The 26588-nt window shown below is 43.1% G+C and overlaps 1 protein-coding gene across 1 annotated transcript; it reads right to left on the bottom strand.

Annotated features, from left to right (window-relative positions):
• Positions 1-873: 873 nt before the first annotated feature.
• chrd (chordin) lies at positions 874-26090 on the bottom strand. The gene is made up of 20 exons (XM_079559265.1): positions 25926-26090; positions 22721-22824; positions 22505-22631; positions 19863-20015; positions 19635-19752; positions 18044-18131; positions 17188-17329; positions 15310-15447; positions 15141-15223; positions 12532-12679; positions 8552-8658; positions 7542-7821; positions 7219-7460; positions 5796-5909; positions 5025-5310; positions 3468-3524; positions 3258-3361; positions 1668-1931; positions 1093-1186; positions 874-1003 (listed from the first exon to the last, which is right to left on the bottom strand). The coding sequence occupies exons 1-20, from the start codon at positions 26053-26055 to the stop codon at positions 939-941; spliced, it is 2844 nt and encodes a 947-aa protein (XP_079415391.1). The 5' UTR covers positions 26056-26090; the 3' UTR covers positions 874-938.
• Positions 26091-26588: the final 498 nt, after the last annotated feature.

The raw sequence follows: 26588 nt of genomic DNA, 5'->3' as shown, positions 1-26588 counted from the left end.
GAATCATTAAACTTGCAGCAAAAAGCAACATCTCCTGGCAATGTGTGTCAAAGCCCCCAGGGACGCCAAAAATTGGTCAACCAATGAGAAATAAGTGAATCATGTTTAATAATGTTTTAAACTTGTCCTCATAAAATGACCACTTCACTGGTGTAAAACTATGAATAAGACTTACCACAGAGACTCTTTAAAGCAGGAATTCAAAAGTGATTTGCCCGATGCCATATCAATAACACATTCACACAGTATTCTTATCTTTTATTTTTATTTACAAACATTGTATTATATCTTCTCCTCAGCTTTCAATAAATACAAAATACACATGAGCTCCTTCCTCTCAACGACAATAGAAATCCATTAAAAATATTACCGAGCTCGGTACAGACAAGAAGCCACGAAACGGGTACGCTTTAAAGACAACTCACAATCTCTGCCGTCGCAACGCTTCAACACTTTTAACTTACTCTTATTTTCACTTTTACAAAAAAAACTCACTTCGACTTATTGAGCTGTAGCATCACTCCAAGCACGCAGATACACGCAAACGCACATCCATTCTTTTCCAAAAATCTCTTCTCATTTCATTTTTTGCCGCACTTCAACAAGAAGCTCTGTCAACGAGGACGCCATTTTCACGATTGGTCCTCACCTGTAGCTTTGTCCATGTCGCTACATTCCTTTGTAAAAAAAAAAAAAAAAGTTTTTCTCTTTTCTGTTATTTTTTTTTTTTTGGGGGGGGGGGGGGGGGGTTTGCAGTACAATCCTGAAGCCGGGAAACTGGTGGGTGCAAAGTTTTCGAAAGAGGGAGCGAGGCGAAAGTTCAAGGAATCCACGGCGCGTCTCCCATGTGTAAGATCCAAGTTTTACAGAAGTCTATAATTTAGTCCTTTCTTTTGGGGGGAGGGATTTTTTTTTTTTTAAGCAGCGTCCCAAAGTGGTCAGTGCCTCGAGCTCCGCCGCTTGTCCGGAGCTTTCAGTACGATTTCTTCCTCATCTGTGGAATCTAAAAGGGGAGAAGGAAGCGCGATCTAGTCAGTAAACGTTTTTCGTAAACATGAGTAGGATGTGCTGTGGAGCTTTTCGTTCGCTTACCAGTGCATTCGGGACAGCAAGACCCATCTTTACGGGTGATGTTAGTGCAGGTCAGAAGCGGGCACTGCTTTCTTTGACATTTTGTGACGCCGTGCTGCCGAAAGGGAAGAAAATTATACACGTTAATAACCGGGACCACAAATGAGAGCAGATTCATAGGCGGGTTTTTTGCTTGTTGATGAACATTTCCTCGCTGTTTGAAAAGAGCCAGGGATCGTGACACCAAGCGGTTGCTGCGCTAAGCGAATTTTGGGGGATGCGGTTGAGGCTAGCGTCGCACAGTGACCAAATACAAAGCTTTCGACCACCAACAAACAAATGGACAAAGGAGTGACTTGGTTTTTCCCCGAAATTGCGAAATGTAATGTAGACCAGTTGTTCGAAAATGTCTGAATTGAAACCACAACTAAATCTTGTTTAAGTTTTGTCAGAAAAAAAAAGGGGGGGGTTTACAAATTTACAAAAGATGTCATTCGGGATGGAGCTGGACATCTAGTAGCCCCGACATAGAAGCAAAAGTACCACTGCTAACCACCGATACGAGCGATGAGGTACTGACAGAAAATCACACTCACGTCACACCAGCAGTTGATGCACTTCATCTCCCCCACCAGCGGGACCCACGGGTGCCAGTTGTCGCTGTTTTGGTAATAGTTCTTGCCGAATTTGCAGTGCCGAGGCCCGTCCGCCTGCATCATGTCGCTGTGCTCCAGGCCCGGGGCCGTCCGGTCCTCCTCGGGACACTCCTTACAGCAGTCGGACGGGTTCCGGCGGACGGGGTGGCTGCAGGTCAGCGCGGGGCAAGTCACCTTCTCGCAGTGGACCTCGCCAGTCGAACCCTGGTGGAATAAAGAGGGATCCCGGTGAGACAGGTCCACACCAGAACGGGGACATATCGAATACAACTGTAGTAAGAATGATAATAAAAATATTGCTTGGATTAATTTCTGACTCCCTGCAGTTGGTGGTGGTGAACTCTGTGTACAGCCCCAGCCGCCTTGGGGTAGATTGGCAGAAGCATGGCTGCATTTCTGCTATTAACCTCTCAACCCCCACCTGAACCGGGCACATTATCTCCAGTTTGGCTTTACCCAACTTCTTGAAAACAAGGATGAAAATGCAACAAAAAACTAACAACAAAGTGACAAAAAGTGACCAAAAAAGTCTCAAAAGAGCAACAAAAATGTGACCAAAAAAATGATGAAAGCGCAGCAAAAAAGGGGCAAAAACATGACAAAACACAATAAAGAAGCAACAAAAATCAACAGAAGAGCAGAAAAATTGTAACAAAAGAGCAACAAGAATGAAACAAGAATGAAACAAAAAAGCATAAAAAACCATGACCATAAAAAGCCTCAAAAGAGCTAAAAAAAAAACAACAACGAAGAAAGATCAGCAAAAAGTGACAAAAACTCAACAAAACAATGGCAAAAATGAGATGAAAAAGAAAGAAAAAATGTATAACGCAAGGAAAAAGATTTGTTTAGATCTGTTTTGTTAGCCTTAGCTTCCAAATGAGGCATTACACTGGCCTATAGACTTATAGATTTAGGTAAAGCTGAACTGGAGAAAATGCGCTTGGTTAAGGCTGGGGTTAAGAGGTTCATGTCCAATGGCAAATGCTCAATTGTGCATGGTGACAATTTTTTTCTTTTCTTTCTGAAGCAGCGTGTGTGGTTGGAGAAGATTGTCTCGAACACTTGGACTGCCAGCACCAGATCTCCTCAGGGCTGTGTACTTTCCCCTCGGCTCTTCTCCCTGTACATTAACTGCTGCACCTCCAGTCACCAGTCCGTTAAACTGATCAAGTTTGCGGACGACACTACCCCGCCTCGAGGTCAGTGTGGACCGGCTGGCGTCCTGGTGCAACCACAACAACCTGGAGCTGAAGGCCCAGAAGACAGTGGAACTAAACACTAAAACTAAAAGAGCACTTAATAAAATCTATTCTGATTCTGTTATCTTGTCATCTTGCATATTTCGAATGAAGCAAAAAGAATAGATTGTGAAATTGGACAATATTTGACACAAAATGCATCCGTTTTCAAAATTGTAGGTCCCTGGGCACTCAACTAGAACTGGTCTTCCAGAAAAAGACACAGTTTGGACTGTACATTGGACCGCACTATCTGGGATAATCCCTCATCAATGGGATATTTATTTACCTTGCAAGTACAGACTGCACACTTGATGTAGCCAAAAGGAGGGACGAACGGGTGCCATGTGGTTCCTGGCGCGTGCATTTTCTGGTCTCCTTCAAAGTAACAGCCTGCAGAGAGAAGAGAAAAACGTTGGATGATGATTAATTACGAAAAAAAAGAAAAGAAAAAGAGAGATTGTTGGCAAAAAAAAAAATAAGATTGATGAAGTGGTACCTTCAGGGTGTTCAGCAGCCTTCTCTGGGGCTTTCATGTCTTTGGCCTCTATCCTGTCTGAAAACAAATGAATAGAAACATTTCAATATGCAACTAGTTGAAAGACAAATAACTGAATTGTGAGTGTCAGTTCATAAGTGATGTATAGGTTAAAATGATCAAATAAAACTGACAACATTTTAGAATTAGATTGTGGGACAATATGGGAAAGGACAATTTCACAATAATAATAAATTGTTCCCAGTTTTCTTTAGTTTGGCCATTTTTGCAACTTCCTTATTGGACAGTGACATAGATGGAGGGAAAACTGTTGCCGCGCCAACCATGTTAAGTCAAACTGCTCTGGAACTTTACCTCTATCTATTGCTGGGTTGCAGGTGACATCACAGCGTTCTAAAGGCCAATGCTATTGTATGGAGGAAAAATTATTTTGTTTTTGAGGAAATGTTTGGTCTTGTACAGAGAGATCATGGACCCAGTGATTGATGTTAATGATCATTTTTCTAATTCATACATTTTCTTTTGAGCTACGACTTGTGAAAGTGTAATGCTGTGAATAGGAAAAACTGGCTCCTGCCCCCCGCTGGGCCCGATGACATCATCACATTCTAGAACCTGCAACCCAGCAATAGATACAGACGGCATCTCTGGAATCGCCCATATATGGTCATTTTTGAAAACAGTTAAGGGGGAAAACAATTTAGATTTTTTTTTAATTTTCTCCAATTATTCAAAAACTACTTTAACAAATGCTGAAAAATGAACATAGTTTTCTACTAGGTAATGATACAAAGACATGGGGAGGAGCAAAGTGGTTCAACAGCCCATAAATACATGAATAACGGAGAATGCTAACTTGATGCTACATGTCAGCATCGGGCTAATGCTAACGGTTAGCTAGTGCTAGCTACAACTGCCGTTTTTTCACTTCTACTGAACAATCTGTTGTGAGAAAATATCCATATGGGCCCGATTTACACTTGACTTTATTTATATGTGATAAATAAGTTGATATTCCACCAGAAAATGGCCAAAAGGAGTGAAAAATTGTGTTTCTCTAAAGATTCTATTTTCCCCCTCGGCGAAGCCACGCCCCCTTCTATGACGAGATGCCGTCTGTATCTATGTCACTTCCTGTCAGCAGCTTAAAAAGTCTAATAAAAATAACTTTTCTGCCTGACACTGAAATGAAATGATAATTACGCTGATGAAATGATGACCTTTCAAAAGCATTAAAACCTGCCATATGCACTTTAAAGCCACTTCTAGTTTACAAAATGAGGAGAAAGAAATTTCAAAAGTAAACGGTCTAGTTCCCTCCCCCTTCCCAAATGATTAGTCCAGAATCCCTTCGAGGATTTTAATGTTGCTGACAAGGTTTGCACTTTGAAAAAAAAACAAAAAAAACATTATGTCAAATTTAAACCTGCAGACTATCACTTTAAAATTGACATCGAACTTTCTCAGCCTCAGCGAGTGCAGCATAATAAAGCAAGGACTAGCAGAGAGAGACGTCAAACACCATCCCGAACCCACACGATCTACCCCCAGTCTCACCGTCGCACACGGGACAGCACTTGCCCTCCGGCTGCACGGTCTTGGCGCAGCTCAGGACGGGGCAGATGACCGGGTCGCAGATGACGGTCTTCTTCTGGCAGCTGCAGGAGAAGCACTTGTCGTAGTTGGGCGTCCAGCGCGAGCCGTGGGCGTGGTGCTGGTTCTCGAAGAAGCAGGTGTGCGGGTCCTTCTTCAGCTCCTCGGGGTCCCTGGACAGGACCTCCTCGGCCTCAATCTCCGCCGCGCCGCCTCTGTGCCCGAATTCACAGTTGTTGGGCACATGCACCTATGTGGGGATAAACCAAGGAGGGCTGTTACTATAGGAAACAGGATCATTTAGTTCTGCTGCTGCTGTGGTATTGTCCTTTCCGGCGTCGCAAGGAGACTCCAGTTCATATTTACTGCCTTTTAATTGTTATAATCTACACGGAACACGCCCAGGCCCCTTCGCCAGATGCCTGTTTACGCTCCGGCTGTTTTCTATTAAAGCAACGGGAGACGTATGTTGTACCTGACAGAAAAAACCCATCAACCACTTCACCTGCAGAAATGCCTGTGTTTTTTTAATGCTCCCCAATAAAACTTTTACTTCCTGACTTATAAAATGCCTCCCAGCTTCTCGCACCTGTTTGTGAGCCAGCGCACAGACACATAAACCCTCCGCGGCCATCTCGCCTCTCGTCGACTCTCTGGTAAGTTTCAGCAGCAGGAATTGACCGTAAAAAAAAAAAAACGTCTGAGTTTATCTGATTAAAGCAGAATTGTCCTCACCCGTCCTCGGATCTCTCCCCTCGGGTTCGTCTTGGTGCTGACTTGGATGAAAGCAGTTCCTTGGTCCAGGTGTCGTAACAGTTCGGTGCTCATGTCTCGCAAAACACCTTGAGCCTAAAAGATGAAGATTCAAAAAATAATAATAATAGTGATGTTTTAATATTACTGTTATTGGTTAGAAAATGTTATATTGATCTAAAACAGCAAAAACAAAATATCCATATAGTTTAAATTCCTGACATTCACACAAAATCCTCATAAGTTCCTCCGACCCCCCCCCCCCCCCCCCCCCCTTGCTCCCATTTGCTGTGCAGCTGTTTCAATAAAAAGTGAACAATATAGAGAGAACGAAAACAAAGTCTATGGAGCTCATGCAGCTGTAGTGAAGCGATTGAGTGTTTTCACTTGATGATGGTTGATGGTTAAGCTGAGCAAGAGATCGAGAGGTGAGGAAAACATTTCCTCGGTACGTAGGACCTCAAAAGGAGCTTTTTTGGGAGTAAGCTCAGAACAGCTAAGAATAGCCACTAGAGAAGACTCAAAGATTACTCAAAGATGCTTTAGTCAAATCTAAAAGCGTGTGGAAAAAAGTGTCAAATTAGTGACAAAAAAACGCAATGAAAACAAGAATGAAAATGCAACGTTATTTAAAACGTGACGACAATGTGACAAAAAAAGCAATGAAAAAAATGAGAAAAAGGTGGAGAAAGGTGACAAAAATCCCACAAAAGAGCAAAGCAAACAACAAAAGTGACAGAAAATAAGTGTTTAAAAAGGTGGCGACACTACGACAACAGCACAAGGAAAATGATCAGTTTTGATGAGTTTTGTATGTCTTAGCTTTCAAATGAGCCCTTACACTGGCCTATATGTTGTGACCTTTTAGATTTAGGTATAGCTGAACTGGAGAAAATGCACTCAGTTAAAGCGTGGGTTAAGGGGTTAATAACATCAGGTACAAACTTTTGTACCGTGTTTAATTGCAATGTCTAAAATGAATTAAAAAAAAAACTTAAAACCCTAATATTGGAATATATTTGAATATATTACAATTGTGTAAATACATTTAAAACCTTTATATTATTGCCTAATTCATTTCAAGCAAAGATGTAATTCATTTCTAATTTTTTTATCCCAAAAATATGAATACATTTTGTGATGGTGGGGGACTCGCCAAATGACCGAAAAAGATCAATTTAAAGGCCCTGGTCTAAAAAGTTCACTTTATTCAAAATTTGAAATGAGAGCTAAACTTACATTTCGGGTCAACTTGTGTATTTATAGCAATTTTCTCATTTCTGATGAATTTAAGTTGTTATTGTCCCCCAATATACTGCATTACACTGCGGGGGCCCTTGCCCATACTGGTCACTCCGGGACAAGCCCCTGGATGAACGCCCTGAAAAGCTAAAGACGCTCCTACCTGTGAGCCGTAGAAGCCGGTGAGCAGTCTTTTGTGCGTGGCGCTGCTGTCGTCCATCTCCCCGATCTCGGCGAGTCCGTGGAGGTGGGCGTTTACCGTCACGTCGTCGGCCCTACTCAGCCCGGTCACCACGATCTCGTAGTGAAGATGGCAGCTCTGGTCCACAGACACCCAGGCGTGCCCCGACGCCCCCGTCCGAACAGGCGGCGAGACGAAGAAACCAGCCAGAGGGGTGGGAATCTCTGGAGGAAGAAGGGAAATACACGTGAGTTAGAGCTACCACAGAAGAGTTCATTTCACTGTTTACAATGCGTTTTCCCCACCGTGTCTCGGCGCGTCCAGTCCACCGTAGGACAGAGCCTTGATCTGGCCCCTGAGCTCGCCGTCCTGGTTGTGAGCCGTGGCCACGTTGATGAAGAGCTCGTTCTGCAGCAGCATGTGGATGTGCCGCGCCTCCAGTCGGCTCCAGCTGCCCAGGGCCTGCCCGCTGGCGCCGTTATACTCCGGGGTGAGGTCATAAAGCACCGATCGCTTGTTGCGGCGCCTGGGCTTCTGCTCGATGGTGAGGCCAAGGACGTTGCTTGTGAGGCCTGCAACCTGGACCTGTTAAAGATAAAGGATATCAGTATGCAAACTAACACCTCCCTTATACTGTTGTGTCATGCCTTTTATTTATTCTTCGTATTCCCAGACATCCACACTAGGACTCAATCTTCTGATCTTTTCCTTTTTTTCCTAATGACAAGCAGCAGTTGATTTAAATTTCACTCCATTCAGTGCCAGCGCAGGTCTAGCTAATTTGTTCTTTATGCTCCGATATTAAGTTTGTTTTTGTGTGTTTTCCATACATTTAGGACAGCACAGTGTGGAAGCGGGTGAAAAGCGGGGAGAGACATTGACCAAATACAAAGCATGCTGAAATTGTGCAGTTCTATCATGCTCCAAATGATTCCCTCTTTGATGTGCTTTTGGACTTCTGCAAAGAGCTGAAGAAATGAATGATTTTTGCTTCTCAATTCCATGCATGCACATTTTCATCTTCGACATACTGTACCCTCTGTTTTCTCAAGTGTTTGGAGTGCAACTAAGCGACTATGACCGAGCAATTTCCTTTGTGGATCAATAACCCTTATCCCCAGCTCCTCTCAGTTAATAGGCTGCTAATCTGGTTTCTGTTTTTCCACCAGATTTCGCAGTCCACCATGGTAACTTTTTCCAAACATTGGCAGGCAGCAGTCACTTTTCTCACACTCCAAATATGCGCTATGAAATGATTTGCCCTTTTAGTAAAAGTACAGGCAGCAATGAAAAGGGAACTCGACGTGGCGCGAACCTGATAGTCCAGTGTCCCGTTGTCGTGGAGTTTGAAGATGGCCGAACCGACCCCTCCGGTTTTGCTTGGCATGAGCGCGTCACCGCTGGACATCACGCTTTGAAGCGCTAAAAGAAACACAAGGAAACACAATACTTGAGCCAGGGCTGGAAGAGTAACTGCAATGAAATCGAAACTGGAGTTTGAATGATTGCAACTGGCAGAAAAAAATAAAGACTGCAATTATTCCGGCGAGTGGTGCTAAAATGTACCACCAAAGTACCATATAATCAAACATATGACCTTCCAAGAACCACTGGGCCTGGATTAAGATCAACTCAAGACTTTAATGAGTCTTAAAATGATCTGAAGCTGTGGTTTGACACTGGCGGTTCTCAGGGTCATCTGCAATCAGTAAATGGAAAGTCAAATATTTGTGAAAAGCTTGAGAACCACTGGTCGAAAAAGTAGACTCAATTCTATCTACTGCGGGTTGTAAACCATGTCTAAACAAAAAACAAAAAATACTTTACTAAAGCAGCAATAGAATGATCTCTAATTAAAGTTAGCTTAGACGAGTTGATGCGTAACTGTCTGGTCTTTGTGCGTGCGCTCAGTCACGCAAATGTTGTTAGCATAGCCCCAAACTGGGGTGAAGTTGGAAGCGACCAAGCTGTTTCATGTTTTCCCTATTTAAACACAGTTATGTGAGCCTTTACACGATCCAAGTAAAGTTACACAAAATTAAACATGGCGATTTTCTAAGCGGATAAAAAGGGGTACTATATATAAGGCATAGTAATCCGTGCAGTAAAGTGAGACATTCCTGCTTGGATGTTGAAGTGCTCCTATGTTACTACGCCTTACAATGTAGTGCCCCTTTTTATCCACTTAAGAAATTGACACCCCAGTTTGGAGCTATCGCTATGCTAGGAGAGGCTAAATGCTAACAACATTTACGGGACTGAGCGCACACACAAAGACTAGACAGGTACGTATCAACTCGTCTAAGCTAAGGTAAGAACATATCTCAGTGTGTAAAAACGGTGGCCTGTTCCTTTAACTGCAGACGACCCGGAGTACCACCTGAAGAGACCAAGTACCACCAGTCAAACACTGAGATCACTGAGAACTGAGACAGTGCAATATAATTTGTAAAAATTAATATTACAATTCTGTCTCTATGGGGTCATATAAAGCTGTGGTTTCCAAAGTTGGGGGGGTTGTGAAAAAGCTGACTTGGGGGTCCAAAGAAGATTTCAAAGAGTCTGAGAACTCCATCATAGAGACTCTGAGTTGTCAGTAAACATCTGATGTGAGGATGGACTGTTTGGATCATATTGATGGGCTTTTATCTTTTTTTTGTTTTTTCAATCTATATGGACCATGTATGTGTCTGTACTAAATAAAGAATACAATGAATTTTAAATAAAAAAATATTGATAGTGTATTAATAGAAAACAGCAAGGTTAAAGTAAGTAAACAATGCAAATGTGTATTACTAAACCACAGTTTAAGTGTCTTATAGTATCTATATTACATATATGTTGACAGTGGGGGTCTCGGATTGTCTGAATAGTCCTTTTGGGGGTCGCAGCTTGAAACGTTTGAGAACCCCTGTTACAATGTCTAAAAACCAAACCCTACAGTTTAGACTTGTCCAAACAGATTCAAAACACATGTGATTCTCGCGTTGCTTTGGCAGTTCATATTTCAATCTTCCCTCAAATGTTATTGCTCCCGGACACGGTAAAAATGTGGCCTGTAAACTGCATCCTGATATCAAAACATAGATCCTAATCCTAATCCGAACTTGTGAGAAAAATCCAAATCATGTCATTTTCCAAAGTGGTGTGGCGCTGATTTCATTAATACAAAACAGCGTTCCAGTTACTTATCGGCCGCCATCTCCTTTCCCCTCGGATTATCCTCCGCTGGAAAGCCTAGCAGATCCTGACAGCATGCGAGATGATGCAATCGGAGCTGTCAACTTCCAACAGCCCTCGTTTCTTGAGTGAAAAGGCGCATGTTTGAATCCCCGAGGTCCCGAAAGGAAGCTACACACACACACACACACACACACACACACACACACACACACACGCCATGTCCTCCCGTCACACAGAAGAAGTCATCGGGGGGACAGACGCAAACCGAGGCACTAATGAGGAGGTGTGTCCGCCAGCTTCGACCTTGACCAAAACATACATGTTGTTTCAATGTCTGGCCTGCACGCGCGGTCCGAAGGTCAGGCTTAAATTAGGATGAGGTAACCGTCGTTGCGTGTAGCCGGGCTTTAAACAAGATTGAGCTCAGGAAGGGACAGGGAGAGACGGGAGACGGGGAAAATAATGACAGCCAAACCATGTGACTGTGGACAATGTGAGACATGTGGCCACACGGCGCGATATATATCGGCAAATGATTGTTATCGCTTTTGTTTTTGTGTGGAGAATGTTAATATAGATGCCAAGAACAGCTAGTCCAAGCACAGGAGGTCATAAACCATATAATTATGCAAACTTAAAGAAATAGGCCACCGCTTTTAACCTCTTACCACCCGCCTAAACCAAATGCATTCTGTCCTCTTTTGGCTATGTAACTCCTCATTTGAAAGCTAAGACCCACAAAACTGACCCTTTTCCTCGCGTTGTTGCTGTGTGGTGTCACCTTTTGTATGTTTTTTTTCTTTCTTTTTTTTCTTTTTTTCCATTTCTGTCACATTTTTGTTGAATTTTTGTCACTTTTTGGTTGAATTTTTGTTAAAAAAAAATTGAGTTTTTGTCACATTTTTGTTGAGTTTTTGTCACATTTTTGTTGAGTTTTTGTCACATTTTTGTTGAGTTTTTGTCACATTTTTGTTGAGTTTTTGTCACATTTTTGTTGAGTTTTTGTCACATTTTTGTTGAGTTTTTGTTACATTTTTGTTGCGTTTTTGTCACATTTTTGTTGAGTTTTTGTCACATTTTTGTTGAGTTTTTGTCACATTTTTGTTGAGTTTTTGTCACATTTTTGTTGAATTTTTGTCACATTTTTGTTGAAATTTTGTCACTCTTTGGTTGAGTTTTTGTCACATTTTTGTCACATCTTTGTTGAAATTTTGTCACATTTTTGGTGCTTTTTTCCCCCAAGAATCTTTTTGATTAGTGTTAAGCCAAACTGGAGAAAATGGGATCTGTTCAGGTTGGAGTTAAGAGGTTAAATACTTAGATATGTTCTTACCCGAGCTTAGACAATGTTGATATGTAGCTGTCTGGTCTTTACGCGTGCCCTCAGTCACGTAAACAGAGCACAGACGGCGTTAGTATACAGCCTCTCCTCTTCTCATCTATGGATCCAAACTGAGGTGAGGTTAGAAGCAACTAAGCTCTTCCACGTTTTCCTTATTATTCACCTCCGTTTGGATCCATAGATGAGAGAAGGAGAGGCTAAATGCTAACGCCGTCTGTGCTCCATTTGAGGGCATGTGTAAAGACCAGACAGCTACATAACAACTCGTCTAAGTAAGGTAAGAACATATCTAAGTATTTCAAAACGGTGGCCTGTTCCTTTAATGGGTTTAATAGACAATAGCTTGGATGAAAGAGAAAAACTAAGATAAAGGATGTTATGTACAGCTAAGACAACAATTGCTATTAGGTGATGTATTGAACTAAATCAACTAAATCACTAAATCCATACAGATTTAATAACTCAGAAATAATTCAGAAAGTGTTTGGAACAACCAGGCATGCACCATGTTCTCTCTGTCCCACAATCTTTTCCCCTGACTTTTCTCTCCCTCGTTCTCTCATGCACACAGGCCGCCGAGTCAGACATGAGGTCTATAAACACACTTTTCCCCCAGCGATAAGACTTGAAAGGACGGAGGAAGACAGAAGAGAAACTTGCTTACGAAGAATGACAAAAACAGCCACAGATGGGCTAGAATAAATGAGCTGCGTCTTGCTTTTTCGATGGGCCTTTGTAGTGCTTCCTCTCGCCCATGGGAACACACTTACTGTCGCAGGTTTTTCGCCCGGTGATGTAGCCCGAGACTTGTTTGGGATCACGACCTTCAGTCGTCACGACGATGGCGAGTTGACCCCGGGACAGCCAAAAGAGCTCGCGGCTGTTCAGGTCTGTCAGCACCTCCGCGAAATCCGGATCCTGGACACATATTGGAATGGTTAGCAAGGCGGGACTTTTTGAAAAGGCAAACAAACAAAAAAAAAGTCCAAATCATTGCAATCATTAAAGCCTCACAGAGGATTATTACAGGTTATATGCCGTTACGTGACACAAGTGACGCAAATGTCAAAATAAATAAACAAACAAAGGCCCGACCAATGATACCAAACTGCTGCTAATGATATGCTGGACAGCCAATGCTAGATTCGCCATGGGTTATCAAAATAAAGCCTTTGGAAGAGGACTTTCTGTGTCTAGACCTCATGTTTGGACACCTGTAGTCAAAGCAAAGCAGGGAAGAAATGGGGATGTCTTGCAACCCAGAAAAAGCCTGAGCTCGATCAAAGAATGGAGGAGATCATGTTTATTCTGAGGTATTTTTAACCCATGAAAACGCTTGTTTGCTTTTATTTCATTCCATTTATTGGGTGAAAAGCAGCTTGGCTTTGGTGACAAACACACAAACACACAAACACACACACACAGAGAAAAAGGGCCCTTGACAAGAAAGCATGGCTTGCATTGCAGTAACACGTAGCATATTGCATTGGGTAATGTCAAGCAGGCAGGTTGCAGGAAGGACGCGAGAGAGGGGCTGAAAAATGTAGGATTAATAGGGCAGATGTACAGGCGCGTTGAAGAAACGTTACTTTTATGACCTCGGGGCCACGGTTCAATATAAATATACACGCGACATAAATCTGCAGCGGGCCGGAGGCAGCCAAAACGGAGCTGGAGCCGGAGAGTGGCTATAAAGAGGAATTATATTCAGGACAAATTGATGGACGTGATATGTAACGCATTGAAATCCCCCCCAAAGCGATTCGATCATGAGCGGCGAGGCATCTCTGACTCAGCGTGGGTTTCAACAATAAAAAAAAAAAGACTAAGCGGTTTGGGTGCCGGGGGGGGGGGGTGCAGTTTGTGTGACAATTCTTGAAGTTGAAGTCGTCCTATTTCACAGGAGCCAGTCACTACCATGGGCCCGAGAAGAGAAAAGGGAGAATTTCCAGCTGATCAAAACCAGGCAAGGCTTTTCATCACCGCTCCTCTCTCCATCCATCTCAACCGCAGACCGCTAACCACTGACACATGTTCGGAGTGTGCGTGTGTGTGTGTCCCCTATTTTCCTGCGAGCTGTAAGCCCCTCCCTCCCTCGCCCCCAGACGCTTCCTCCCTTGTATCTGGTTTGCCCCGTACGTAACAAAAGTCTCTGGGTAGTATAGCGGCGATCACAGTGGTGCGAGGATGTGGCGCCCAAACCACATCCTTCACCGAGAGGCACGGAGCGTCGTCCTGTCATGTGTTAGCAACACCACTAATACCGCTTTATAGGCCGCAGGATCATTCGGAGGGGCCTGGACTTTCGGGGATAACACTCTCCCGCTACACAAGGGTTTTAGATGTTCTTTTTAAGCCCTATGTATTGGGTGCATTAAAACAATGTGTTGTGGAAGGGTCCGTCATTATGTGTCTTTGCTGGTTTAAAACGCGGCCCGAAAACACCTGTCGAATGTCTTTCTGGGTGCTTTGTTGTGCAGCTCAATGCTAGCTAACGAAAGCCATGCATAGGAGAGTTAGATGGGGGGGAAAACCCTTGATAAAACATCTTGGCAAGACTTTTGATTAGGGCTGAACGATATTGAAGCAACTTGCGATGTGCGATACTGTGCAATATCGCGATAACGATATTTTTTGCGATATTTCACTGAACCGTTTCAGCACGAAATGTTCCGTTCTAATTAAGCTTCTTCTTCACCCTCATCTGGACGACCACATTTTCTCCAGTTTGTCATTACCCAAATCTAAAAGCTTCTTGGGGGAAAAAAAAAGGATCAAAACAGCGACACAGATTAGACAAAAACGAGGATGAAAAATGTGACCAAATAGCGTTGGAAAAAGGGGCAAAAATGTGACAAAAGAGCAACAAAAAAGTGATTGAAGAAAGGTGACAAAAAAGGTTTAGATGAGTTTTGTAGGTCTTAGCATTTCAACGTTACCCTGGCCTATAGCTCTCCAGTCACGAAGCTTTTAGATTTGGGTAAAGCCGGCCAAATTGGAGAAAAAGCACTTGGTTAAGGTTAAATTGTACAAATTGTAAGTAACTAGTTTTTCAGCAAAGTCAAAGTCAAAACAAGACATCAAACACTACGTCAGGACCACAAGACTCAAATCTTACTAAATTACGACATGTTTAACTAAAACTAAGCTTCTCCACATTTATATGTTCAATACGTTGTTCATTTTTGTCTCAGTTTGCAAAAAAAAGGGTCGATCTCAGTCAGATGAAAGCCTTAGTGATGGTGCGATGTATTGCGGCCTCTTGCGATACGGCAGACATCGCATCGCCTAACATCGCGATACGATATTTTCTTGCGATACATTGTGCAACCTTACTTTTGATCATTTTTCCCCCCCTCTTTTTACTATATATACTCACATGGGACGTGACGTTTGCCCGGATCTCCCTCAGGACGTGTTGACGATAGACCAGCTGGACTTTGATGAGCACCACAAGTGGCTCTGCGGAAACCCCAGAAAAAGCATCTTGTAAAAACAAAATAGTCTTATTTAGTTTGATTGCTCATATTACACCGAGCTCTTCCTACCTCTTCCTTTGTGCTTGATGAGGCCCTGCAGGATGAGGATAAAGTGCAAGTTGTTCTCGGTGTCACTCAGGGTCAACATGGCGATGCCCCCCATGCCCGAGTTCTCCTCTTCGGACGTCAGAGTGGAGCTGAACGTTTCTGTGATCAAATAAAAACCACATTCATCATAAATTTCTCGGAGTACTTTTACAAACTAAGCTCAGCTGGAGGCCCCATATAAACTACATCAAGCCAAAGCTATGCGAATCTCTTGCAATAATATCTAAAGTCAACTGTTAAATGAAAAAAAAAAAAAATGGCCTAGAAGTGTGAGGAAACAGTTACAAAACCAATCTTAATCCAATTAGTATCATTAAAAAAAAGGGCGATCCGCATTGTGAATAAAGTGGCTCACAGGGCACATACAAACGAGCTTTTCCTTTAACCAAAAGCACTAAAATTGAAGGATTTGGTCGACTTTGAGACGGTACAATTTAGTTACCTGTGCATATTCAGTCAGCGATTGTTGGAGGAAGAAATGTTTGAAAGAAATCTTACGCGAGAACCGGTGTAAAGCAGCCTTGTGTTTCTTTTGTTGGGATTAATGTGTGGAGTAAATTGGACCAAGAGCTAAAAGACTGTAAAACTTTAATTCAAATTCCTTTTGAAGAAATCAGTCATGGATGCTAAGGATGCAAAATTAATATGACAGATTTTTCATTTCTTTTTTGTGATCAACTAAAAACAAAAAAAATGTGTAAGACATTGGCAGCTTTTTCTGTTTTTGCTTGTTAATACACTGGGATGTACACATGCATCTATGGAATCACCCATGTATGGTCATGTTTGAAAACAGTTAAGGGGGAAAACAATGTGTGAGAAAAATCTAAACTTTCTCTAATTATTCAAAAAGTAGTTCAACACCGACATGGGGAGGACCAAAGTGGTTCAACAGCCAATAAATGCATAAATAATGGGGAATGCTGACATATGCTGAGCTAATACTAACGCTAGCTACTGAGTGTATGGATATTATATTAGCATTAGCTCAATCTGGTACATCTCTTCTTCAGGATATTTTCTACATGGTCCCTATTGAATAAACTTGCATGCTGTCTAGAGCTGAGCTGAGTATCAAAAGTATAGCGATACTTGGCTTCTGATGCAATATGCGTATCACAACAAAGACGGTTTTGCGATATATTGAAGGGACTATACGGAGTTTAAAAATGTTAAAATTCTGTATTTTCCTCCCCCTACATGTTCCAGCAATGTCCTAATGTGTAGAATAAGCCCAGCCCTGTTCGCCACAACTGCCTCTAAAATCCTGCACTGTCACTCAAAAAGTTGTCAGTAAATACTGTCATGCACGAGCTAAATATAGAAGCTGCAGTTACACGTAAGACCTGAGGTGGCAGTAGTGAGTATAAAACGACCAACTCGCGCATAGCCCCTTTAACTATATACTATTGTCCCAGCTCGCTTTTACTGAACAATCTGCTGTGAATAAACATCCATATGGACCCGATGTAGACTTGACTTTATTTCTATGTGATACATAAGTTTATATTTCCTGAGAAAATGGCTAAAAAGAGTGAAAAACTGTGTTTCCCAGAAGATTTTATTTTCCCCCTCAGCGAAGCCACGCCCCTTATTATGACGAGATGCCGTCTGTAGGCGCTATAAGCTTTAGCAGACTATGTGTATCAATATTTCCTCTCTTTTTCTGTTAAATGTTTAAATAAATGTCTGAATAAATTAATCTTAATCTAAATCTGAATATTACCGTACAATATCATTACACCATAGCCTCACTTAAACTGTTTACTTGTACCCAGCCCTGTAAACTTTCAGTCCCGTCTTGCAGCCCAAGCCTTTCGTATCTCATTCCTGACTTACCAGCAAACAGGGCTCTGTGTTTGATAATCTTTCCCTCCACCTCGTCGCGTCGACCGCTGGCCGTCGTCATGGTTATTTGCATTTGCTCGGACTGCAGCTGTCGTAGAAGGGGCTTAGCGATGTTCTTCCACACGCCACAAATCTGCGAAGAAATAAACATATCAGTGAAACGAACGCGAGCGGCCGTCGAGCACAGCGCCAGACGTGGGTCTCTCAAGTCTCTCAAGAAAGTTTATGAACCTTTTTTTTTTTTCACTTCGAAGAGTACTTATGTAATTTTTATTGTGAAGTTCTGGAACTCTACTGCACTCCGCTCCGCTCCTGCAAAAAAACAACGTGCCTTTCCTGTCGTATTCTTGCATGAGAGCCGAAGAAAGAAAGATGGCTGCGTGCCTGCACATCATAACTCAAGGTTCAGAGGTAATCTCCATTTTAATTAGAGATACTTTGGTCCCAGCGATGAGCTAACATGTGAACAATTCTCAAAAACGTTTTATATTTTGGCTGCCTCGCGCGTCCCTCCCCCTTTCCACTTCGGCGCTGTTTTCTCTAAGGTCCTCCGGTGCTTGACACGACATTTATCTAAAAATAATAATGGGCCAATTTCTGGGACCTGTATTTCGACGGGCCTCTCAAGCTTCAAGCTGTTCGGCCTTTTTGGGAACAGGAAGACATGTTTGCTTTGGCAGAACACGGCCATCCGCACTACCGTAAAAAAATAAAAAAAAAATTAAAAAGCCAATTCATCGACTGAAAAAAAAAGTGGCTGACAAATGCAGTCTATCTGAAAAGCTTATTGACTTGCGGGTCAAAGCAGTGTGCGTGCAGTTTGAAAGACTTCCCGGTTCAATCTTACCATGTCCGCGTTCCCTTTGGGCACCTTGTATTCGAAGGCAGTCGTTCCGTCCGAAGTGAGGAAGGCGATTTTTGCCGGGCGGCCCATTCTGCGAACAAGGCACGGCATCAAAATAGTGAGTACATTTTCTTTGAGAGTCCGACGTGTATCTTTTCAAATCTACCTCCTAACAGTGCATGGGTATGGACACTATTATCAAAGAGTTTCAGATTTAGTAAAGCCGGGACGATACACTTTTGTCGCGATGCAATACGTATCACGATGCAAAGAGCCCAGTACGATACATTTCGCGATACGATATGTTCTAATGCACTAAGAGGGTCAATAATCAAGACAGGTGCTTAATGGCCAAGCTGGAAAATAGCATTTTGCCATTTGTGGACATGTTGCATCTAAGTGACTAATTGAAACATTCTGTATTACAACGTGAGTTCCCCAAATCTGATATGAAAATGAAAGAATTCTGCGTGACTCAATGACTGCGCTGCTGGTCCACTTTTGCATGTGCTACTTGTTCTGCACATGAGCAAACACTTGGTAAATGACCTCCTATGCATTACGAGTACAATGAACAACAATATTTCATGCTGAATGGCTTTAAAAACAAAGCACAACTTGAGTGTCTGAAACATATAAACTAAACTAGAAATCAGTCACACAATGAACACTGCTGCACATGGATATTAGCATTAGCTCAATCTGGTACATCTCTTCTTCAGGATATTTTCTACATGGTCCCTGTTGAATAAACTTGCATGCTGTCTAGAGCTGAGCTGAGTGTCAAACGTATAGCGATACTTGGCTTCTGATGCAATATGCGTGTCACAACAAAGACGGTTTTGCGATATATTGAAGGGACTATACAGAGTTTAAAAATGTTAAAATTCTGTATTTTCCTCCCCCTACATGTTCCAGCAATGTCCTAATGTGTAGAATAAGCCCAGACCTGTTCGCCACAACTGCCTCGAAAATCCTGCACTGTCACTCAAAAAGTTGTCAGTAAGCACTGTCATGCACGAGCTAAATATAGAAGCTGCAGTTACACGTAAGACCTGAGGTGGCAGTAGTGAGTATAAAACGACCAACTCGCACATAGCCCCTAACTATATACTATTGTCCCAGCCATGACAAGTTCAACCTGGTGTTCAACACTGTGGGAAAAAAACAAAAATCTAAATCAAATCTATCACATCAAGGACAAATAAAGACCCTCTGGTTAAAATAGCACACACAGGCTACAACAAAATTTAGAATCTACATGATGACATGACCCTCCAAATGTTTGTTCCGGGGTTGAGAACCACTGACTAAGATCATGGAAAATTTCAACCTGTGCCATAGCAATTAATCGAATGGTGAAAAATCCACAAATGGTGCCCATAAGAGCAAAAAGTCATGCGTCTGAAGCCAATGGATCAGCAGGAAATGACAGACTCCATGCCAATAAGAAGACCCAAACCATACAGTCAACATCGTTCCCCCCCCCCCTTCTGCCTAATAACACAAACATTTCCCGGCGGCTACAGCGTGGCAGTTCGGAGTGCCAATAGACAATAAAAACCCCAGACTCTTTTGGGAGGATGCGTCGCACCTTTGGTATGTGATGGAGAAGGCGAGACTGCTTCTGGTCAGAGTGAAGCGAGCCCTGGCTACGCCGCTGGAGCTCGGCAGCCATGAGTCTTTTATCCCTGTCAATAGGGCCACAAAATCTGCAAGAGCAAATAGCACAAGAGGGGATAATTGTTATAAATAACAGAGCGGCGCGAAGCGGTTTGTTATTGGGGAATGAATCTGGACTAAAGGGGAAAGTATGGCTCACCGGTGTGACTCTCTCCCGGTCCCATATGCTCCGAGCTCAGGTAGGATCTGTCGTTGTAGGATTTGTGCAGGTCGTCTTCTTTGTCTTTGCCCTTCTCGTGGAAATACTCGAACGTGTCCAGCGTGGAATCGGTCTGCTTCTTGTCTTCAATCGCTACGGAAAATATTTTAAAAAATAAAGGATAAACAATCAACTAAACAATCAAAATGCATAGGAAGTAGTAGCAACAGGCTTAATCTGATTTTGACCTTCGTAAACATGCCCTAATCACGGAAAAGCAGGGATAGAAGTTCGAATGCCAGTTTTAAAAGCACTTTCTGGCTCAAGCGACAAGTGAACCCAAACATTTCTAAACACAATATGCGCCGTTTTTTCCAAAGTCTGGTGCGCAGATGAGACCACGGCATCTTTTGTCCCTTTGGTTTAGCATAAGGAAGACTTTTCAAATGCTCTGATTAATAAAAAATTTGGATTTTTGAGAACTGCCAGGTACAGCAGTTCTAGAAAATGAAAACAGATTCTGAAAACCAAAGGTGGCTCTCTCGGGTTGTGAAACATTGCGAGTTGCATTTCAGAGCTCTTTTGCAGGGGTCCAGCGAGTTTTTAAAGATGATGAATCCCATTGGAGCCGGATTGTTTTGAGGTAATCTATCCAATGTTCTGCCAAAAAGTAAAGAGTATAAAAAGAAATGTCTGAGTCGTGTCATTTAAAAACGTCAGCATAACGGAGTGTGCGCTCTCCTCAATGATCCACTGTTTCTTCGGGGCCCCCGCAGCCGCGCACTTGTCCAAATATACAAACAAAGTGACTAAGTTATGAGTTTCAAAATGCACGGATTAGTCACTGCGGTCACAAACCGCCTGCCTCGCTTCTCCGTGTCATAAATCCTAACCTCCCGTTGCCCCCTTGCTGCCGCTGTGCTCGAGCCTTCTGGGTACTTTCATTCCCACTTTGGTTCCAATTAGCTTCAGCCTATATCCTCAGGTGCACCGACATGACATTAGACACACAACCGCGCAGTATTTTCCGTCATTCTGAACAAACACGCGCTGCAATTTCGGAGTCGACGGTAAAACAAACACGCTGGGCACTTTTCCTTAAGACATGACCGCAACACATAGAGTTTGTTGTCCCAGTGACCATAAGGGTGTACCTCGACTTTCCATTCTGCCAAGAGGGCGCATGCAAGCTAAAATAACATCGCCTGGGCTAAAAATGCAACCTGTCAGTATAGAAGAGCTAATCCCTAATGAGACGTGCACCGTGACACATATGAACCCACGGAATAAAGGCCAATGTGTTGCGAGAATCGTACGGCTGCGTAGCTTATCGCAGTTGAGTTGAAAACGCCGTTTGATTGCTTGCGATGACGCTCTCCGAAATCAGGACAATTCTGTAAGGGCCGCACAATATATCGCGGGAAAAATATTGTATCGCGGTATTAGGCGACGCGGTATCCGTATCGCGAGAAGCCACGATATATCGCGGCATCACTAAAGTCAAGCATTGAACTCATAAGTGTGTTAACGTTCAGTTTTAGTTAAAAACTTTTAACTTCAGTTATTATCCAGACAGTACGCAAATATAAAAACTTATCGGAGAAAAAAAAAAGCGTCAAAATAGTGACAAAAACGAGGCGTAAACGGAAAAGAAAAATGCAACAAAAACGCGACGAAAAAGAGACAAAAAAGCGACGAAAAAGCGCCGACATCGCGGCAACAACGCATGGAAACACAACGAGGAAAAATCTTAGATCAGTGTTGTAGGTTTTCGCTTTCAAATGAGGCGTTACACTGGCCTGTGGACTGTAAGACGCGTTTAGGTTAAAGTAAAAAAGAAAACAGGTTAAAGAGACTAGATGCGAGTTGGTCATTTTATGCTCACTACTGCCACCTCAGGTCTTACGTGTAACTGCAGTTTGTATATTAAGCTCGTGCATGACGGCATTTCGGACCCGAATTAACACCTTTTTTTAGAGGCAGTTATGGTGGGCTCATTCTACACATTAGGACATTGCTGGAACATGTAGGGGGAGGAAAATACTTAGTTTTAACATTTTTAAACTCTGTATAGTGCCTTGAAACATTACTAACTTAGTTCAATTTTAGTCTTGTTGTGGTGCGGATGTACTGTTTTTTTGCTGAAAAACTTAACTTACGATTTGTGTTTAATTAGAATGGAACGTATGGTGTTGAAATGGTTTAGTGAAATATCGCAGTAATATCGTAATATAGCGATACTGCACCGCCGTATCGCATACCGCAAGTTACTTCAATATCGTTCAGCTCGGGTATTCTGGACTTCCCCTCCCACCTGCTCAGCAATGTGCCGCTCAGCTGCAAAAGCTCGTTCAGCTGCAGACTGTGACTGCCACGCAGCACCACAGAGAGGCTCGGGAAATCACTCCTGCCTGTCACCGTAAAACTACTGAACTCTGTGCTTTGGAATAACTGCACTTTGCACTTCCTACCTCGGTAAATACTGTACTAGAGCAGGTACTTCCAATTAGATTATGTTTATCCTCGATTTTGTACTTTATATTTTATTCGAACAGGGTGTTTTGGTTCGACAAGCCCTTGATTATTGTATTGTAGTTTTTCCTTTTTAGAACATAACTTGGAAATGTCAGAAACTGCTGTACCTTTTGGACAGGTTTTGCAGCAATGTCCCGGCAGCAGGACGGGGTCATCGCAGTCTGGATCGGGACAGTCCTGTTTGATGTTCTTGCAGTTGACCTTCCCAAACACTTTGCCTCTTCGACTCTTTTGCTGAGGAAACAAAATCAAACAGACATTCGGGTCAGTTAGTTTTATCAAAGACATTGTGCCGTCTGTTTTTTTCGGGAGCTGGCTCTTACCGGGTCGCAGTTGCACTGAACACAGTGCATGACGCCGAACGGTTCGCCCAGATCTGGGTGCCATGTGTCCTCCAGGGAATAGAAGCGTCCTCCAAATGAGCATCCTGGAGAGAGAGGCCACACATATAATTAGACGTGACAATATCCAAGGTTAAAAAACTGGATGATATAGTTCATCTCTGGGCTGTTTTGAGACGCGAGACTTGATTAAAAGCGCAGGCAAATTACCGTATGATTACACGGGGCTTGCCCTTTTTCATTTTCAACCAGATATGATTTTCAAGCACAAAGGGGACATTGTTTAAAACCCTGAAATGGACGCATTGTGTTGGAAAAGGGAGCGCAAAATAACAGGTTTTCAACTGTGATAAAGTATTTGGGACCGTAAGACTGTCTCTGCTTTCGATTCTCGCACCATATAAATCTCGCCGTGCTCACGGGCCAGGCAGTTTTTGGAAGACATGCCTGGATAGCTTATGACTTTTGGGGCTTAACCTTGTATCCCGTCTCTGGAGGTGGTCCCTCGCTTGAGTCGAAATGCATGTGCTGGTGGTTAAGGTATAGTTTATAGGCTTTTTAAATGGGATTGTAAAAAAAAAAAAAAAAAAAAAAAGCAAGTGGGGAAATACTGACGGTTTGCTGCCTCGTTGGAAATGATTAATTGCTTTGTCGTATTATGCAAATCCAAAGGCTCGCTCGGGCGGCTAATCAGCCCATTCAGTTTCATGTTGACATGAAAAGGCTGCATGCCACTTTATAGTTAAAAAGTAAAAAAAGTTCAGATGACACACTGCAGGGTGAAGAGGAACAACAAGATGCATTTACAGATGTTGAATAGATACTTTTGCAGGGCCTTTTTACGTACAAATGTCCCAAATCTGAATGATGCATCATGCCAGGTTTGCTTTATTATGTTGACATATCAGACACAAAGCAAAATGGAGAGAACAAGTTTCCCTATGGGGATGAATGAAGTGTAACTTAACTTTGAATAAACGTCATTATTACTGGAAAAATTCAAAATAGGCTTAACTTCTTGATCCCCACTTAAACCGAGCACGATCTCTCAGGTTACTATATTAACCAGGCATTGCTCAAATCTAAAAGCTTCTTTATAAAAGCAAGACGTAAACAAAGATGAAAAAGTGGAGACAAAGCGGCAACAGAAAAATGGAAACACAACTATGAAAAAGCTTTGATCAGTTTTGTCAGTCTTGGCTTTCAAATGAGGAGCTACATTGGCCTACAGGCTGTAAGAAGCTTTTCGATTCGGGGTAAAGCCGAACGTTCACCTTCTTTGGGTTCAAAGTTCAATATACGGGACTAGGACTTCGATTTTGGTCAATTTGGTGTCTGTTGATGCTATACTTAAATGGTAGAGAGGAGGGCTGTTTAAGTCGTCACCTGTACTGATGCACTGATTGATTGGAGCTAGTCGACATTTGTACTGAGCAGTGACTTTGTGTTGATTACTCCAAACACTACGATGGAAAACTTTTGAACGAGTGAGAGCCTGTACACAAACGCACTTTAAAGCCACACCGCGTAGAATTTCACCCCCAAAAATAAATTGAAATACAAGCTTTATTTCATGACAGATATTTCCAGCATTGAAAAATACCTCAAACAAACATGTGATTTTGCTGTGAGCCGCTCAGCTCTCCTAAGACATGACATAACTTTACCGGGCGTGGGTGCGTCTCCAGCTCGTTTCCGTGGAGATGTCGACTAAAGTCAGCAGAATTTGAGATTTAAACAGGTTTGGTTCCCATCCAAATCCATTATTTGCTTTCTCACAGCAGTAATAGCATGTACTGTGTGGAGCTGGTCATTAGGAGCATGTTTTGCACTGATGGCAACAGTATAGTCCTAAATGTTACGCAGTGTACCTTTAAGTTGTCCCCGAAGTCACGATGTAACAATTATTATTCGCCACCGTCTTTGTTCCCAGGTGAAAGTAAAAAGTTTTGCCAACAGTGTCTCCCCTTCGCTCCTAATTAAAGGTGGCATACAGTATGAGTGATAAAAATAGCGTTTTATTACTATGCCCGGTATAATTGCAGGGGAGTTACGGTGATTTTTGGTTGTGATAGCTCGCTGCTTGTAAACTGCGCTACGTGCTTATTTCTGAGTCCACTATAGGCTACTACCGCTACGCACGCGCTGACAAGGGTGTACTCTAGGCCTGTCCGACCTGACTGGGACTGACGGCTCGGCCCCGCTCCACCGCTAACCCAAGCTGGTTCGCATTATTTTTTCATTAAAGTGACTGCGACTTTAAACAGCGCGGCGCGAGAGGCTGTCGATGCCAAACGCCCGTGTGCGCGCGCGCTGTGCTCTTGCCACTTCGGTCTCCAGCGAAATAAATCATGTCCAAAAGGAGCACGATGCTTGTAATGGAAAAAAAAAAAAAAAAGTCCGATTGATTACATTTTTCCAGCGCTAAATTGCATACTTGAGGAGATCCGCCTACTAATGCTCGGGCTATGTCCTGTGAGTTTTAGTGAGTTTCCCCCTTTTTTCTCTTTTTTATTTTTATTTCACAGGAAAACCACAAGGCGCTTTGAACACGGGGGGACTTTCACACGCACGCACGCACACACACACGTGAATCAAACGGTATTCACTGCGGTTATGAGTGAGTCAGATGTTTGCTGCCAGTTTACAGGAGGCAGGGACGCGCGGAGGAAAGTGTCTCTAATGTGCATTTTGGAAAACCGTGCATCTTGGTCTTGGCTGTACAGTTGCAATGGGCGAAAAAAAACGTGGGCAATTGTACGAGCTGTGCCAATAATTGGGGTCAGCATGCCCCTATAAGGACGCTATCCACGTGAACCATCAATTTATATGATGCTCGACGCTTGTTAAGTTGACCTGTATTGACAAAATATTAGAGAGTTATAGCCTAATATCTTTATACTCATTGCATAAAGTGTAGAATTTAGAGCCCTGGTGCAGAAATATTTAGCGAAACGTTGCTACGCTTGTGTGGTTTGGGGTCAAACCAGCAAATGGAGTAAAGTTCGCATCTGCTGCAGCTTCAAATTATGTCACTTTCCGTGGTAAATCATATTACACCGCTGTGCGTAATTTGCGTAAAGTCTGCCCGGTGGAGTTCCATTAGCGCAGAACTTCAAAGCTTTCAAACAAACTTTGCACGAACACACACACACACACATATATATATAGTGGCTTTCTGACTCACCTGATAAGCCCTTGGAAGGGAGCGGCTCCCTCTCGGACTGGATGGGCAGCGCGGGGGACTTGAGCCGGGAGGCAGCCTCGGTGTGCCGCCACGCACAGCTCAGGACGCACAGCACGGACAGAGCGAGCATCCCAAAAGCCCCAAAGTTTGTAACCCCCTTAAAAAAAAACCCTCTCTCTCTCTGTGTCTCTTTGGAAAACAACGAGCACCTTTAATCCCTCAGAGGAAGAAGAAAGCAACAGAAGAAGGAGCCTCGGTAAATCCGCTGGTGGTGACTGTGCGCGCCTGGTCTTGTATCATCAGAGAGTTCACGGTCTTGTTGTTACGTGCGGACGGGAGGCGAGCAAGCAGCCTAATAAGCTCTTCCCAAGTCCGTCCTTTTCGTCTTTTATAGCGCGCTCCCTGACAGCACGGAGCAGCCACTGAGCGAGAGGAGGAGGAGGAGGAGGAGGAGGAGGAGGAGGAGGAGGAGGGGGACGAGGAGGAGGAGGGGGAGGAGGAGGGGGTCATGGGGCTGCTGGGATGGCCAGGCCTGGGGGTTGGTCGGAGAGGGACGCACGGTCCATTCACCTCACAAGTGGAAACGATTACGCGACGATTCGTTTTCAATCAAAAGCATTTAACAAATACTGTAACAGTGGAAAGGTGATCAAAGGAAAGTCA

Source organism: Gobius niger (assembly GCF_951799975.1).
Source record: "Gobius niger genome assembly, chromosome: 1".
Classification (NCBI taxonomy): Eukaryota; Metazoa; Chordata; class Actinopteri; order Gobiiformes; family Gobiidae; genus Gobius; species Gobius niger.
Note: the sequence above shows the minus strand (reverse complement) of the source record. Positions and strands in the feature narration are given on the sequence as shown.